The sequence below is a fragment of the Peromyscus eremicus genome, chromosome 7 (genome assembly GCF_949786415.1).
Source record: "Peromyscus eremicus chromosome 7, PerEre_H2_v1, whole genome shotgun sequence".
In the NCBI taxonomy this organism is placed as follows: domain Eukaryota; kingdom Metazoa; phylum Chordata; class Mammalia; order Rodentia; family Cricetidae; genus Peromyscus; species Peromyscus eremicus.
In genome coordinates this window covers 70,565,907-70,584,514 of record NC_081422.1, presented here as the reverse complement: position 1 = coordinate 70,584,514, position 18,608 = coordinate 70,565,907, and the positions used below count along the sequence as shown (strand labels likewise).

At 36.4% G+C, this 18,608-nt stretch overlaps 1 protein-coding gene across 1 annotated transcript in view; it reads left to right on the top strand.

Moving 5' to 3' along the window:
* The window catches only part of Hcrtr2 (hypocretin receptor 2), a 96,235-nt gene that overhangs the window by 57,836 nt on the left and 19,791 nt on the right, over positions 1-18,608 (top strand). The window contains exons 3-5 of the mRNA XM_059267020.1: positions 8,765-8,943; positions 11,075-11,318; positions 18,452-18,567. Of these exons, the coding sequence (XP_059123003.1) occupies positions 8,765-8,943; positions 11,075-11,318; positions 18,452-18,567 (539 nt within the window). The remainder of the gene's footprint in view (positions 1-8,764; positions 8,944-11,074; positions 11,319-18,451; positions 18,568-18,608) is intronic.

Here is an 18,608-nt window from a genome sequence, read left to right as displayed (position 1 = left end):
TAGTAAAGTTCATATATGACAAACCCAACAGAAGACGACAGTAAATGTCATGCTAAATGGAGAAAAACCTGAAAACAATACCATTAAAATCAGCAACACAGCAGTGTTGTCCACTGTTCCTACTCATTTTCAATATGGTACTTAAAGCACCAGCAGGTGAAAAGCAGCAAGAAAAGGAAGTTAAAGAGATACAAATAGGGAAAAAAAGTCAAATCCTCCCTATTTGCAAATGGTGTCATATTATACATAAAAGACCCCCAAATTTCCACCAGACCTCTAGAAGTGTCCAACACTTTCAGCAAAGTTGCAGAATAGAAGATCAACTTACAAAAAACCTTTAGCCTTTCTATATACCACCAACAAGCACTTTGAGTATAAGACTATAGACACACCGTCATTCACAAGAGCTTCAAAGAAAGTAAAATATCTAGTAATAAATTTAACTGAGAAGATGAAAGACCTCAACAATGAAAATATTAAATCTCTGGAAAAAAAGAGGCTGAGAAAGACACTAGAAAATGGAATGTCCTCACATGCTCATGGATTGGTAGAATTAATTGTGAAAATGACCATTCTCCAAAAAAGCATCTTATAGAATAATGGGATCCAAATGAAAATCCCCACAATATTCTTCACAGAAATAGGAGGGAAAATAACTAAAATCATATGGAAATAGAAAAGACTCTGGAGAGCCAAAGCAACCCTGAACAAAGCAAAACAAATATAATCAAACATGCAAAGAAAAACAATTCTAAATGGATTACCATTCCAGATTTCCAGATATGTTACAGAGTCACAGTATTAAAAACAGTTTGATATTGGTACAAAACCAGACATGTATGTTGTGGGAATTTGTTCTGTTCAACCAATGACCTTTGGGCTATCTGGCCCAATGGGCATGGCCCTTTCTGGGTATGTGACCACTTAAGATTAAGGAGGGGGCACACTAACTCTCTTGGGTGTTCTGAGACTGGTCGGTCGGTTCCCTTCACCCTTGGGCAGAACGGAGTACAGCAACAGCTGTTTACTTTGTTCTGTATCTGGGAGTATATTGTCCCCATTTTATATCTTAACAAATGCTTGATATCCTTTAACAGACTCTTGTGGGTTTTCACATAACACATGTAGAACAACGGAACAAAACAGAAAACCCAAACATGAGAACACATAACTACAGTCATCTCATAGTTGACAGAGTACAAAAACATACATTGAAGAAAAGACAGCGGGTTCTGGAGATGCCAGGAATACTAGCATATCTATCACCTTGCACAAAATTTAACACTGGAGGAATCAAAGATCTCAGTGTGAAACTTGCAACATTTAAGTTGCTAGAAGAAAACATAGGCATTACCCGACAAGATATATGTGTAGAAAAGGACTTTCTTTGTGGGACCCTGTTGCCCAGGAATGCAGGCCAACAATGACAAGTAAGAACTAATAAAATTTAAAAGCTTCTATGCAACTAAGGAAACCTTTAGTTGAGTGAAGAAGAATCCCAGGGAAGGGGAGAGAATCCTCGCCAGCTATATGTCTGACAGAAGATTAACATCCAGAATACATAAAGAACTCAAAAATCAAAGAGTCAGGGCAAGGGGGCATTTAAATAATGGACTATAGATCTGAGCAGGCAGTTTTCAAAAGGAGAAATAGAACTGGCTGTGAAACATCTCAGAAGATGTTCATCCTTAGCAATTAGGGACATGAAAATTCAAACAGCTTTGAGATTTCATCTTACCCCTGGAAGAGCGACCAAAACAACAAACTACCAGTGCTAGAGAGAGTGTGAGGAAAGGAGAAATCTCATTCACTGTGGCTTGGATTGTAAACTGGTGCAGCCACTCTTGAAATCAGTGTGGAGAACTTTTGAAAGGCTAAAAATAAATCTACCATATGATCCAGCTGTACCTCTCCTTGGCATATACCCAATGGACTCAATATCCTACTTCACAGATACTTGCTTAGCCATGTTTATTGCCACTCATTCATAACAGCTAGGGAATGGAAATAACCATTTTAATGCCCTTCAACTGATGAATGATTAATGAAAATGTGGTACATATGCACTATAGGATACTCTTCATCTGCAAAGAAAAGTGAAATCTGCAAGGAAATGTTGGAGCTAGAAAACACTATGCTGAGTGCAGTTACCTGGATCCAGAAAGACAAATACCGCATATTTGACCTCATCTTTTATCCTTAACACCAAATCTTCAGATACAAGTATATAAGCTGGAGTAACCATAGAAACCAAAGAGGTAAAAAGGGACTTTGGGGTAAAGAGAGGACCAGAAGGATTCAGATGCTATGAAGAGGAAATGGGAGAAGTGTGGGTGAGGCAGGAGGAGGGAAGCATATATTGAAGGAGAGGGAGAACAGAAGGATAAGTGGCATTAAGGATGTTTGAAAAATAATCATATTATTTATATTTTTCTAAAATTACATGAAGTATATATTAGTATATGTGTTTACATATATATATATGCTCTCAATGAAGTACTTAGAGTGATAATGCTCCCCTCAAGAGTCATAGACTAACAAAAATCCCATTACCAGACACAGGAAAACCTTTTTAGAGTTGCTGGCCAGGGACATCCGAGAGACTCACTAAATAATATGGCTATATCTGCCACCCTTGGTTGCCTCCTAGAAATTGAGGGTAAGCTCCTATTTCTGAAGACACTGCACTTTCAACACCAGGCTCAAAAGAGTAAACTTAGATGATACACAAAGTCTCCTCCCTAGGGACTGGCTTTCATAATACAAGCTGCCAAGGAAGGAAAGAAATCGATAGTCCTACACAGCTGTGATGCCTATAAATATGAATAACAACAGTGACCACTATAATAAGATATCCCTAAAGGCCCAAGAATGGCAATCATATCTTGGCAGTAACCAAGGTATGTCTAATTGTATTTAAAGTCTACTTAACAGGAAGGAAGTCACCATACTGGTACTAAATACCTGGTCAACTACCTGGGGCTAGTGAGGTCATGAATATTAGAGAAGAGCCTACTACTGCCACCTTCATAAACTAATATAATTTCTAGGTGCAATCTAAACACTTACCCTTACACTCACAGATATGTATCTCTCTCAACCATTATCAAAGAAGCTTCTCTTTGTATCAGAGAAGATCATTAAGAAAAGCTACAAGTGGTCAAAATACAGAGAACAAGTGATCACATAGTTCTCAGGACCAATTGATACTTCAATAACACAACCCCCATACCTAAAGCTGAGGGAACATTTCAAGAACAGAGTAAAGATTGCAAGAGCCAGAGGACTGGGAAATCTGCTGTGCAATTTTATCTCCTAACAATGACAAGGAAGCTACACTCATGATACCTTATCAACATGGCTGCCTAAACAAGACATGAAGAATGACAACACCAATAGATATGTTAACATGGAAGCAGGAAATATCACAGGATCCCACCCCTAGACAAAGAACTACAGGCAGGTACGGAATACTAAGAGAGACAGAATTAGTCTTCTACTGGGATGAGCCTCCAGTTGACTATCTAATGTAATGTGGTTGCCTTCCTAATCATATATATCCAAGAAATAGTAAACACACTCAGCATGTTGTATTTATTATTTATACATACATGTATATATAATAATAGTAATTAAAGAATAAGAATCAATGAATTTGAGAATGAGCAAGGGGGCTACAGCAGGAGTTGGAGGGAAAAATGAGTGAGAAACTACATAATTAAATGTGGTGATATTTTATTTGTGCTTTAATAAAGTTTGCCTGGAGATCAGAGGAAATAGCAAGCCATTTTAAGTAAACAAAGAAGTTGGGCAGTGGTAGCACACGCCCTTAATCCTATCACTTAGCAGGCAGGGTCTCTGTGTGTTCAAGGACACACTAGGGAACAGGGTCAAGTGTGGTGACACATGCCTTTAATCCCAGCACCAACCATAGAGACTTGGAAGTCTGCACAGACAGACAGAAAGTGACAGAGCTGTGTAGAAAGTTAGGTAGCTGGGCTAAGAGAGCCAATGAGAGGGCAGAACTGCAAGGCAATAAAGGCATGGGTAGACAGGAAGTAACTCGCATTTGGAAGCTGCAGAGTTGGTGAGGTAAGGTTGGCTGGTGGCTTTCCCTATTTCCCTGATCTAAGGCTTTCACACCTATATTTGGCTCCTTGTTTTTTATTTAATAAGACCTTTTAGAACTTCATCTACAATTAAATATTAATTTAACCAAAAAGAAAGCCTGGGTGAAGATTTCCTATAGAGACAGCTCCTGTGAAAGTTAAAAGAGTTGTAACTAGAGTATGTGATCAAAGAACACTGTCCATAAAGGTCAAAGCACATGTCATGTCAGAAGCTTTCAGGAGGCTATGACATTGCTGGTGCTAATAGTTAGAGTGACATTGAATATTTTCAATAGGACTAGGAAAAACATGACAGATGAAAGATATTTTGGAGATTTCAAGCATTGATCACTGGAGGAAAAAGGAAGGATATTACATTTCAGGGAAATAGAAAATCTGGGCAAAGGCTACAAGCCTAGCTTTTGATGAATTTGGCATGCTGTGGAAAAAGAAAGTGGTTGTTGTTGTAGCTTGGTAAACAAATACACATGTGCACAGATTTATGAAACATACCTGCAGGGTTGTGTGTAGTTTACAGGCCATTTAGAAACAGATCCTGACACTGTACAATGTTTTCACAAGAGACGCCAGGGCAATGAAGATAGAACCACCTTGCTGTATATGAGGAGAATGTCGAAAGTTCATGGAGAAGCAAAGCCCTGTGAGTAAGCAGAGTCATAATCTATAAATATTGGGGCAGACATAATACAAACTCTAAACTTATTATAAGTGACAGAATAACACAATCGCACAGAAAGCTCTAATATGAACTGCTCCATTACTCTTCCAATAATGTTCCTTATTGATTTTTTTCCTTTGTTACCTCTACTGGATAATAATGTGTTGTGGTTAATTCTGATTTTCAGTTTTGCAGCATTTGGAATCACCAGAGACAAGCATCTGAGAGGGTCTGTGAGGGATTTTCTTGGTTATGTTAGCTGAAATGAGAATGCCCCTTTTAGTGTGGTTGTCAATACTCTATGACTTTGGGTTCTATTTTTTCATATATTTTGATCATCCTTTCCCCTTCCCCAGCTCCTCCTCAACTCCCTAACCACCCAACTTCATGTTCTCTCTCTCTGTCTGTCTATGTCTGTCTGTCTGTCTCTCTCTCTGTCTCTCTGTCTCTCTCTCTCTCTCTGTCTCTCTCTCTCTCTCTCTCTCTCTCTCTCTCTCTCTCTCTCTCTCTCTCTCTCTCACACACACACACACACACACACACACACACACACACACACATACACACCAGAGAGAAAAACAAACCTATAGAGTTCATTTTGTGTTGCCCATCACTCCTGGGCATGAAGCCTAACTTTGAGTGTAGTTGATATACCCAGTGACACCCCATTGAAGAAAGCTTTGCCTGCAGATATTAATTGCAAATGACTTCTTGGTCAGTTGTGGGATTCAGTGTTCACTTCCTCTCTGAATGCTGGAACCCCATCTGGGGTCACAGATCTGCCACAGTCTCTGGGTTGACACATGCATCTGACCTGTTATGTCTAGAATATGTTGTGTTCTTGGAGTCACTCACCTTCTCAGGACCTTACAATCTTTCTGCCTCCACTTCCACGTAGATCCCTTGTTATTGGTTGTTTGCTCTTTTGAGAGGCCTGCCACCAAGCTCCCAAATAAATTACACAGAGAGGCTTATTCTTAATTATAAATGGCTGGCCTTAGCTTGGCTTGTTTCTTACCAGATTTTCTTAATTTTAAATTATCCCCTCTACCTTTTGCCTCTGTGCTTTTACCTTTCTCTATTTCCATAACCTTACTTTTATTCTTACTTTGTGGCTTGCTGTGTAGCTGGGTGACTGACCCCTGATGTCCTCCTCCTTCTCTGGCTAATTCTTCCCCTCCCAGATTTCTTCTTCTATTAATTCTTTCTGCCTGCCAGCCCCACCTATCCTTTTTCCTGCCTCACTATTGGCCATTCAACTCTTTATTAGACCATCAGATATTTTAGACAGGCAAAGTAGCACAGCTTCACAGAGCTTAGCAAATGCAACATAAACAAAAGTAACACACCTTAAAATAATATTCTACAACAATCCCTGAGCCTTAAGGGGAGGGATTAGATGAAGACATCCCAGGACTGATGCTACAAAGTCTGTCACTCTCTGCACATGGTCCAGTTTGGGTCTCTGTATTAGTTGTCATGTACTGCAAAAAGAAGCTTCTCTGATAAGGGTTAAGCAATGCACTCATCTCTGGGAACAGCAATATGCCATTGGAATGATAATAGTAAGATAGAAAACTTAGCAGTCATCGTGTTCCTTGCTCTAGCATACTACACCTAGAAGCATGTTCATTTACATATGGCTCATTGAGAGTCATAATTGATAATCTGGATCATCTTTACAATACAGGGACCAGAATGACAAGTGATACAGAATTTTAGGTACATATGAAAGTCTTAAGAATTTAGGTGGAGAAGAAAAGACTGGGAAAATAGGCATAATGGTGGTCTTTAAATACTTATTCATTATAGTGACTGTTCAATTTTGCTGCTTACCTCCAGAAGATACAGTGAAATCCTGGTCTCTATTGTCCCAGACAGTGACTTTCTCTATATACACATACTTTTAAATTTTTATTTTACATGTATGAGTGTTTTTCCTGAATGTGTTTCTGTGTATTACTTGCATGTATGGTGCCTGAGGAGGCAGAAGGGAGCACAGATTCCCTGAAACTGGAGTTACAGTTGTTAGCCTCTGACATGTGGGTGCTGGGAACCAACCTAAGAGCTAGTGCTTTGAAATACTGAGACACCTTTCCAGCCTGCAAAGGTGATCCTCTTTGGAAATAGGGTCATTGAAGATCTAATTTGTGAAGATGAAGTTTTATACTGCATTAGGGTGAACCTGTAACTCCATACAGATGTGATTCTTGTAAGAAGATGACTACAAAGATCTAGACAAAGGAGACTGTCATGGGATCACAAAGGCAGAGATTGGAGTTACACAGGTAAAGATTTCCAGACTCAGCCATGATTGCCATCAGACCACAAGAAGTTAGGAGTAAGCAAGGAAGAGCATTCATATAGGTCTGGAGGGACAGTATAATTAACTGTGTTTTTAAGCACTGTGTTTTTTTCTAGGTCTAAGTTGTACAGTTTAGCATACAATAAAAAGTACCAGAAATATTCAATGATTTCCCATTTTATTATTACAAACCATAGTAATGTTTTTTAATTGTTAGGATATGTGTGTGTTTCAAATATTTATGTGAAATAACTTATCTGGCAGTATCACAAGTGAAAATATTATAGTGTATCCTAATTAAGGCCACCTGATGTTTTAGCTGTTATATTGCTGAAACTAGAGGATCTTTCGAAGTACTCAAAATTAAATTTTCCAAAATATAAATATTTTATTAAATTACATCAATTGAGAGCTGATAGCCAATTTCAGCGTTAGGAACTAGTGAAAGAATTTTTTTTCCAAGATAGGAAAGTCCAAATGGTAGATGATTGTCAAAAATAAGTTCTTCTTCAGGTACTTAAGCTTAACAAAAGGTGTTTGTATTTCTATTCTACTTCTTAAGGTTACCAGTCACAGCATCATTTGGGCTAGCACAGCTTTAAACAGGGAATTTTCCACAGTGCATGGAAGAGGCAACAATGTGTGATTTCAGGGTGATGTTCAGAGCCATCAAGAGTAATGAAAAAGAGAGGATTGTAGCTTATAATTTAAATATACTCTGTTATAACCTCTTCATTTTAAAAAGCGAAGACAGCCTAGGTGGAGAAAGAACACATATATCACTTGGAATTTAATATCTGTCATTAACTGCTTTTATGCTTTATGAGTTCTTAAACAAGTCCAACAAATGTCTTTGTCTCAATTATCTCACATATTGAAACATGGCTGCTAATGTCTTCCTGTAAGATTTGTCCAAACAGAATAACATAAATATGTCAACTGTTTGGCTAAGTGTTTGGATAAGTAGGGGTTGGGTCCTGGCTGGATGATGGGAGGTTGTTCTATTTGTTTGTTTGTTTTTCTCTCCTGTAGTTAAGAGTTTTCCTCTGTCGGTTGTCCACAAAGCAGATTTGTGGGAAAACATGGGTCAAAGTCATGGATGAGGCAATCACGTCTCTTTGAAGATTACTAACTCTAATTCTCCTCATTCAATTCAGCCTCAGCAACTATTTTATTTTATTTTATTTTTTAAATTTTTGTAGGGTTTCATTGTATGGAGTTTTATTCAGTGTCTGACTGATCTGGAACTCACTATGTAAACCAGGCTAATCTTGAACTCACAGAGCTCTGCTGCCTCTACCTCCTCCCGGAGCTGAGGCTCTATAAGACTAAAGACATGTGCCCAGCAACCATCTCTTGATGTTTTTCTACAAATTGAGTATTGAAATAATAGAAAGATCAATCAGGGGCTGCCCTTTGACTTGACTTACAACTCAAAAACAGTACAGCTCTTATGAACAGGAAATAATATAGTGTCAGGTCAATGGAGCTCATTAACCTTAGATTCCAAATTCCCAGAGATTAATGAACTGAATGAGCACAGCACAGCCTTAAACTCTCTCCTTTTCAGCTCATGTGTATGGACTTTGTAACAGCGCTAATTCCTTTGACTTTTCTCTTTGCTACCTAGTCTCTATGTTTATTCCCCATCTCTATTTCTTTCTATACCAGTCTGTGTGGCAGTGTGGAAGAACCACCACATGAGAACAGTCACCAACTACTTCATAGTCAACCTTTCCCTGGCAGATGTGCTCGTGACCATCACCTGCCTTCCAGCCACTCTCGTTGTTGACATCACTGAGACCTGGTTCTTTGGACAGTCCCTCTGTAAGGTCATTCCTTATTTACAGGTAATTCTTTTTGAGGAATCTTTTTTTTTTAATGTTTTCAATTATAGTCAGGACTGTCTGGCAAAATAGTTAGTGAGTTAAGAAATAAATACAGATATTTAGAAAGTAAAAAAAAATTAAAGAAGATAACACTTGAGATTTGCTGAACAAGCAAGTTAATGCCTGAATAAAATTGAAACAACAATGCTGTTAATTACTTCACAGTCTTCATCATTAAATAAATCATTTGAACAAAGTAGTGATTAAGCCTCTCCTAGTTCAAGTAACTGTGAGCATTTGTTTTTCAATAATCAAGAATATCATGTTTTTTTTTTTCTCAATGATTCCTTTTCATCCTAAGGAATTGTGAGGCATGTGGTCAAAGAAGGGGAACTTGAGACATCAGCTCTAGGTTTAGAATACCTGTCCTGCCATCTCTAGATGAAATACATAGACTCTTGGCAATTCACTTACTGAAAATGGTAATTGTAATAAGACCTACCTCATATAGCTGTTGTGATATATTATTTAGATCATTTACATAAGTCTGTTAGCTCTGTGATGACCTCATCGTGAACTTAAAGCAATGCATTCAGAGTAAGAACCAGTTGCCAGTATCAACACTGGATATCTCAGTGGTAAGCAGTGAGTGCAGCCTTTCTGTATCTGTTTGACAATTGTTTTTTTTTTAATTAGTAACAAATACTTTTAAAAGAATCAACACTTTCATTTCAAGTCAAGTAGTTTTTCTCTTATTGCCACAGCCTAAAACTAATTGCTTTCACTCCTGATATGTATGTGGGTTATAGTACACTTTCAATGTAGCCAAGCTATACAGAAGTATTTGGTTATATCTGGCTTTTACTAACTTGATTGATGTTTTCTTTTTTCTTCTAAAGCAATAGAACTTAGATTTGTGAGTGAATACTATAATACTTTGACAAATTCTTAAATTACTTAAGAATCATACAAATGTAATAAATTCAGCTGAATAATTAAAATAACTATATTACATATTTAATAATTTGTAATTCCATAACCAATAATACCTATTAGATTTTTATTAAACAATCTTCATATACATTATTCCTTAATCCTGACATGTATAATTGGCTCTTTTAAGAGGGAAGGTGCCTAAACTTCTCAATAGTCATCAACTATTAAGATTAACTTATCCCTCCAAGAATTTAGAAATGCTCTAGATGTAGTTAGATTTTCTAGAACTCTAGGCTCCAGAATGGAACATGAAAATCATAGTATCATGATAAATGTCATCATTTAAGTATAAATAAATAATGCAAACAGCGCTTGTGTGGAAGCCTTCAGTTGGGCATTTTGCATCTCAACTAACTGTAATTCCATAATCCTGTACCCTAACCCTATTAAAGATAGCTCCATATGTTGATTATGTGGGAATCAACAGGGTTGAAATGTTAATTTCTTTAACTTTCCAAGCTGAAGAATCACTTGTGATGTTATTTACATACAAGTCTGTACCGAGAGGATCTACATGTGTTTAGGAGCAAGTTACTAATTCTGTCAGTGAGCAAACTATAGTGCACATACTCGTGTACAGAATCTCTTTTTCTGTAATCTAGACTTTTATTTGTATGCAATATATTGAAAATAAATTGGAAAAAATTAACCTTTGTTATTTAAAAATACGAAAGAAGATACCCATGATGGTATTTATGCTAATGAAATGTAACCAGTGAAAACTTACATGATAATTTAAAATACACATGCCATGTAATTCTTTTTGATTGAAAGGGAATATACCCATGTATAATTTCTTTCCCTCTGAGAATACTAGTTGAACTATCAGTAGAAAAGCTACAAAACTAAGTAGATATAGTAATGATTCAAATATTATAAACTAAACTTTTAATGTGAGAAAATTGCAAGGTTTCAAAGCACCTACTTCACATCTGAAAGGAAGTACAAAGTTTCCTGATGCATTTCTAGTTTTCTATTTTCATCATCCATTTTCTTAACATGAAAGTCATTTACATGAATTAATATGTAGAGCAAGCTACCCTGAATTCACTTTTTTTTTTTCTGCTGTAACTACCTTGCTGATAAGGCAAATGCTCTCACGTTCTTTGTGACACCTAGCAATTCTCCTGAACCGTGTTCCTTCCTTTCCCTCCAGACTGTGTCAGTGTCTGTGTCTGTTCTCACACTGAGCTGCATTGCCTTGGACCGATGGTATGCAATTTGTCACCCTTTGATGTTCAAGAGCACAGCCAAACGGGCTCGAAACAGTATCGTCATCATCTGGATTGTCTCCTGCATCATAATGATCCCTCAAGCCATTGTCATGGAGTGCAGCAGCATGCTCCCTGGCTTAGCCAATAAAACCACCCTCTTTACAGTATGTGACGAGCGCTGGGGCGGTAAGTCGTTTTTGCTCATGTGCTCACAAATAGGCAGGGTATCTGCAAATATTGGATTAGCATCACTATTGCTAAGTTAGGCTTATATATTTGATTAGTGTTTGCTAAAAGAGATCACCAAAAGGCCGAAAACAAAGTTGAAGCACAACACAATTTCATAAATAATTCACATCATTTGTAAGTGCTTTATGTACAATTTTTAATTTTCATATTTTTCACAATGGAAATGTATAGAGGAGTTATCAATGACTCATTTTTAGTTATTTCTTATTTATTACTTAAAACAAATGAACTAGTCAATGAAACAAATCAAATTACAAATTAACAGTTTATGAAAATCAATACAAAAGTTTCTCAAAAAGCAAAACACAGAGATTATATATGAGCCAGTTATCCCACTCCTTGAGCAAAATCTTCAAGGATTTTATATCTTATTTCAGAGATACTTATGCATTTATGGTTAATACTTCTCTATTCATAATATTTAAGAAAGAGAATCAGCATAGATGCCCATGAAAAATGTGGTACGTATCACAATTGAATTTTATCCAATCATAAAGAAAAATAAAATATCCAGGAAAAATGGATGGAGCTACAAAAATATTACATAGAGTGGACCAAGGCCCAAAAGACAAATGTTACATGTGCTCTCTCATGTCTGTGTCTCAGCATCTAGTTTTTGAAAATGTTAATTTATGTGCAAATGAAGGAAGGTAGACACCAGGAAACTAGAAGGGGGCCCATGAGAGGGGAAGAAAAAAAAGACACTCTAAGAGAGGGGGGCAAGAAGAGCAAGAGAACACATACACTTTAAAAGTGGAATGGTTCTTCCTGGGAATGGAAGGGAATAGGCCAGAAACGAGGCTAGGGAAAAGAGGGGAGGTGTTCACCCGAAACTAGATACGCATAGAAACACCATAAGAAAATCTTTGCTTAAAATGTTAAGAGAAAACCAATAAATTCTTGTTTTCTTGTTTAAAATAAAAAGACATTTCTAAGATGGTTCAACGTTATGTTATCTGAAGTTCCCAGTTTCTTAACTGCCTCAGAGGAAACTAGGTTTGTGTTCATTTGTTTGTCTGTCTTCAGTTTAGAACAGTGTTCTGAGAGCATTACCTTCTCACAGAGACACTCAATCACTGAGTGAGGAATTATATCAGTTAGAGGTCAACTCTGTATGGTGTACATATGTACACACCTAGCACCCATGATAGTGATATATAAACAAGCAGAATTTTGGAGGCCTTGTGATTCTTTGCCTCAAAACCCCAAACTGTGGGAACATGGTTATCCATTCATGGCAAAGACACATATATGGACAGAAAAAAAGAATAATAAAAATTGTATGTTTCAGTATGACATGCACTAGCTACACGAAAGGAACAAACTGGCCTCTTCTAGTTAATTACACTGAAATTGCTCATACTTACAGAATTTGCACATCAGGAAAGAATGATTTTTAAATAGACATGTAGTCACACTGATTGGAAAAATGAATCAACCCAGGTGACCTGGAAGGCTCAGGTAGATGGATCCTGAATCCTAAGCCAGACTAGGCTGCACAGTGATGCTCAGTCTTAGAAAAAATCAAAACAAACCAAAGCAAATCAAAACAGAATTGTAATAAGTACAATTTTACAATTTGAATTTCCTGTTACTCAGGATATTAAATCTCTTTTCACTGAGTTTTACTCTTCTTTTCTAATGTTATAATGCTTTTGATTTTTTATCTTTTATATTTTTTATAAATTTAATAATACAGCCAAAAATAAACTGAATGGAAAGTTCCTAAATATTTTCCTTAAGTATCCTATGTCCCATTTATTTAATGTGCAAAAAACATCTAGAATGTGCTAGGCATTGTGCCTAAGAGAGCGCATTCTCCAGTGAGGCTGAGAGACAAACTACAGTGTGATTAATGGACTTGTGTACTGAGTACTAGGGACATAAAGGAGAGAACAGCTTCAGTCCTGGCCATTTGGACAAATGTCTTCAAAGGAGATGCTAATATTTCAGCAAAGTATTAAAGGTGAATCTGAATTCTGCCAACTAGGAGCAGGGAAGGGATATCCCAGGAAAGGAAAAGATGTGTTGCAGGAAGTACAGTAACCCACTCACTGGGCCCCCATCTTAAGGGAAGCATAGCTCCTGGGGTATAGGCAACCTGAAGAAATGACTTTAGCGGAGAGTTGACACTTCTTACATGATTTCTTTACAGTAAATTTTAGCTGGAAAGCATCCCATTACCCATAGCCTGAACCTTCTTAATTCATGACTAAATTGAGCCCTACAGAGATTACACTGTCTGTTCAAGATTATAAAGCAGACTGTGCATGTCAGTCGCAAGAGTCCTACTGAAATGTGGGAATCCTTTGAGGTTATGGAGAGGGTTATCAGAGAAAATACTTAGTGCTTAGTATATACCAGAAAAAAATTTCTAAGGTATTTTGGAAATGAGTTTCATTTATATGTTCATGGAGTATAATATAAATGATTGCTCTACACACACAATCAAGCATCATTAACTCCATTAATGAAAAGATTACCAAACTACAGAATCCTATCAACCTATCAATAAATGTAATTAAGTACCATGTTGTGTTTTTATAACATCTTGTATCAATAAATGTAAACATAAAATTTATATCTATTTCCACTATTTTATTATCTAGCTTTTATATAGATATTCAAAAGTCATTGATAAAACTACTTGAAAGCAATTCAATAATAGTCCACAGTTACTCAAAATGCTTCTAAGGGCAAAAATTAATTAATATTGAATTAAAATGATCATCTATAAAATAATCAAACAATAAGAACTATTCATTTGTTCTTCAGCTATTCAGCTATAAATTATTGATAGTTTACTGCTTGTAAGGAAAATATAAAAGAATTTAAAATAATTTCTGATCACTTAACTCCTCACAAATCTTATGTATTAATATTAAGATTCTTACATAGAATACCCCCTGTTCATGGAAACTATTTAAAATTCCATGCCCAAATTGGAAGATTGAAGGTCCGCAGAGGCATTATAACTCTCTTAGTTTGCTTTCTGTTGCTGTGATAAACACACTGACAAAGCCAACTTGGGAGGAAAAGTTTATTGTGTCTTATAGCTTATAGTCGACCATGAAGGGAGGTCAGAGCGAGAACTTAAGGCAGGAACCTGAAATCAGGAACTGAAGCACAAGCCATGAATGAATACTACTGAATAGCTTGCTCCTCATGGCTTGTCCAGCCTGCTTTCTTACACAACCCAGGGACATCTACCCAGGAATGACATTGACCACAGTGGGCTGGACCTTCCCACATCAATCATTAAGAAAACCCTACACAGACTAACCTACAGGCCAATATGGTAGAGACATTTTCACAACTGAGATTGCCTCTCCCAGATCACTCTAGCTTACATTAAGTTGTGGAAAAAAAACAAAGAAACAGGACAGCCACCATAACTCAAAACATCACACATCACAGGAAACACTTTATAACGCTACTTCTCTATATGGTGGCTATCCCTAATATCCCAATTTACATATTGACTATAGAATACAGTATCTTCTATTCGAGATTAATTTATGATCTTGGACTCTTATTTTTTAATCTGTCCCCTAAATTCAATAAAAACAGTTACCAAAAAAAAAACAATTGTGCTTTAATTATCAAATGGTACCATATAGGAAGAAAACTCCCATTGGCCTCTGTCTATCAAATCACTTTGAGAAGTCACTCAAATAAGTACCCTTCACACATGGTGCAAGATGACTGGGAACCCCTTAATGGCCATGTTGCCAAGGGTGAATGGCCATGCAGGAACCAATGATTTCTAAAATGATCATAATCATCATATGCATGGTTGCTGAAAACAAAAAGACAGATAACTCCAATGAAGAAGAAACCAAGGTATGTGTCTGAGATGTTAATTTTAACATGCAATGCGGGTCTGTACTATCAATGTCATTGCTCTTGAACATCACCATTCACCATGTTTATTATTCGCTTCAGTCCCACTCCTCCATATTTATAAAATTGTATAATGTCCAGGATTATTTTCATACTTTCTTGATTAGTAAATGAAAACTTAGTTCCTCAAGATAAAGTTTATTTAAAGGAAAGCTATGCATTTTGAACACTCATTCTAAGAAGTAACCACCTCATATCACTTTATCAAATGTTTTATGAGTACAAACTGTTTATCAAATATTGTTTTAGATACTGGAATTTTATCTGAGAGGGGTCTCATTATGTAGCCCAAGATAGTCTTGGAACTCATTTTGTAGCTCAGGCTTTCCTAGAACTCACTCTAAAGCCCAGATTGTCCTCAGACCCATGGTTCAACACATAAATTACTACTGCCCAGGCCTCCTGAAAACTAGGATCACAAAGGTGAACCACCGCAACCAGCAATGACTGTAGATTGAAAATACCTCTCCACCTGGAGCTAACAAATTGTACTTTGGTGGTCTGACAAAAACAAACAAACAAAAAAAAAACCAATAGAGTGAACCTTCCTTATAGTCAGAGTAATTATGGTTTTTGTCTCATGAGAGTTAGAAAGTACTTAAATATGTATATATGTGTATCAAGAAACAGTTACAATATATTCATTAGAGAGATGATAATAAAGCAATAAATATTCAGGTAAATTTAAAAAACCCATAAGGTTTAAAAATTGTCAAATTGAGTATTGGCAAATTATATTTAACATACTTGTCCCTGACAAGTATAGCATAGGGAGAATGTTGTAAATTTTGAATAATTAGGTAAATAATGCACCTTAACTCTTCTGAAGAGTAGTATTCTTTATTCTCTGATTTTAAAGACACTCTAAATATCCAAATTTGTGTCTGATTCATTGATTTGTGATAGCAATAGGTAGGTAGAGAGATAGATGATAGATAGATAGATAGATAGATAGATAGATGACATATGGACCTATAGATTCGTACAGAGAAGAATTTATTTAGATACTGCCTTCCATCAGTTGAATAAAGACACTGATTTTTGTTGTTGTTGTTGTTGTTGCTGCTGCTGCTGCTGCTGCTGCTGCTGCTGTTGAGACAAGCTCTCATATTATCCCATTCTGGCACTAAACTTGCCAGACAACCAAAGATGACCTTGAACTTCTGATCCTCCTGCCTCTACCCCCTAACTCTGAGATTATAGGTGGGCACCGCCACACATGGTTTTGTGCAATGCTAGAGATCAAACTCAAATCATGATAGGCAAGTATTCTACTGACTGAGCTACGTCTTCAGTCTGAGACACAGATGTATAGTCATCAGCCTTCAAAATGCTGCTTACTAATTCAGGCAGTGTTTAAGCAAAACAAATTTTATATAACTATATTCTAGATTATGTTTCACAAATATATTTTGAAGAAAATGATGATTATCAAGTGAAGGACTCAATGATATTTTTCAATACATGCAACTTAAATTTTCAGTAGATCGAGTTTTCAATTAGTTCTAAATTTAAGAATTAAAGCAGATTTTAAGACTATTACTATTATAACCTCTCCATTAATACACTATTGCTAGCCTGTAGTAGAATTTTGCTTGATCAACTTTTCTGCATAAGTAATCATCATAATATATACTTACTAGCTAGTTATTAAATTTTCCACTTACTTTCCTCCACCTGTTCAATTTAGTCTAATGCAGCTATTAGAGATTCAGTATGCATAAGCTTCAAAGGTGTGTGTGTGTGTGTGTGTGTGTGTGTGTGTGTGTGTGTGTGTGTGTGTGTGTGAAGTACATGTGGCATGTATTTTCTTTAAAACAAATAATAGTTCAAAGCCACTCAGGTACCAGAGAATTGTTGCTTTGAAATTGACCCAGCAAATGCTGTTCAAGCTGCTGTACTTCAAATGGAAATGATATCTGTTATTACTCCAGTACTTGAATTCTATCACTCTTTATTCAATGGCCTGTTTTACAAGATAAACTTGAAAGAAAGTTAGAAATGAATGGGGCAGATAAATGTCTCCTGACCCAGGAAATGTCTAAAAAGGACACCTCAAATTGGTTTCTTACACCTCCCAGCAGCCTATGTACCATGCTGTTCTTTCTACAGAATACAATACAAAAAATAAGAAACAAGATAATTTCAGAGCGAAGAGTACAAAAAATATTAGACTCAAACTCAATCAATCCCAGATAAGAAGTTATGAATTTAAGATGGCAGAGGCCATTAAAATTATAGATATGTTTAAAATATAACCAGTAATATAACTAAGTGCAAGATTGCTAAGTAAATGACCATTATTATGGTTATTAATGCACTTATTATGATGCATCCTAAATACAAATTGCTCTTATGATGAATTTAATCAAATATTCAAGGCTTCATTCTTTATATCACTTCTTAATTAAATGCAGAGGTGATAATTCCACAGCTAGCTTAGTCACTATTCTATTGCTGTAAAGAGACACCATGACCAAGGTAACTTTTATGAAAGAAAACATTTCACAAGCCTACAGTTTTAGGGGTTTAGTCCATTATCCTCATGGTGAGGGGTATGGCCACATGCAAGCATACATAGTATGGAGAGGTAGCTGAGAGCTAAATCCTGCTTCATAGGTACAGAGAGAGCCTGGGCCTGGCATGGGCTTTTTAAACTTCAAAGCCAACCCACAGTGACACATTTCCTCAGGCAAAGCCATGCCTTCTGATCCTTCTAATCCTTTCAAATATTGCCACTTATATTCTAATGAGAACTGTATTTATATTTAGCTCCTCTTTAAACAAGGGTTTAGTCATTTTTTTATTTAAAAAAAACTAAAAAATATTTTTTTATCAGGCCTCTTTTAGTAAATGAACATATAATACAATCCAAATAGTATATTTTAATTAGCCAAATGCAGGCATGCCAAATAAAGAGCCATTTGATTACATAAATTTCTTGATCATGGTTAAATTGTGATCACACCCAATTTAGAAATGACTAATTGTTATTTCTCTGAGTATATTAAATGAAATATTGTAAATTATTTTCCCTTGTGTGTATATAATATGCAGATGAAGCTCTCCAGAAAGTGTATTTATTCTTCAAAGGGAAAGGCTGAAGTGACCCCTCTTCTGAGTCCATCGTTCTAATGTCAGGTTTTACTCTTCGACTCTCACCTCAGGTGACGTCTACCCAAAGATGTACCACATCTGTTTCTTTCTGGTGACGTACATGGCACCTCTCTGTCTTATGGTATTGGCTTATCTGCAAATATTCCGTAAACTCTGGTGCCGACAGGTAAGTAATATCAAATAATTTGTCTGTGTCTTCTTTAGAAT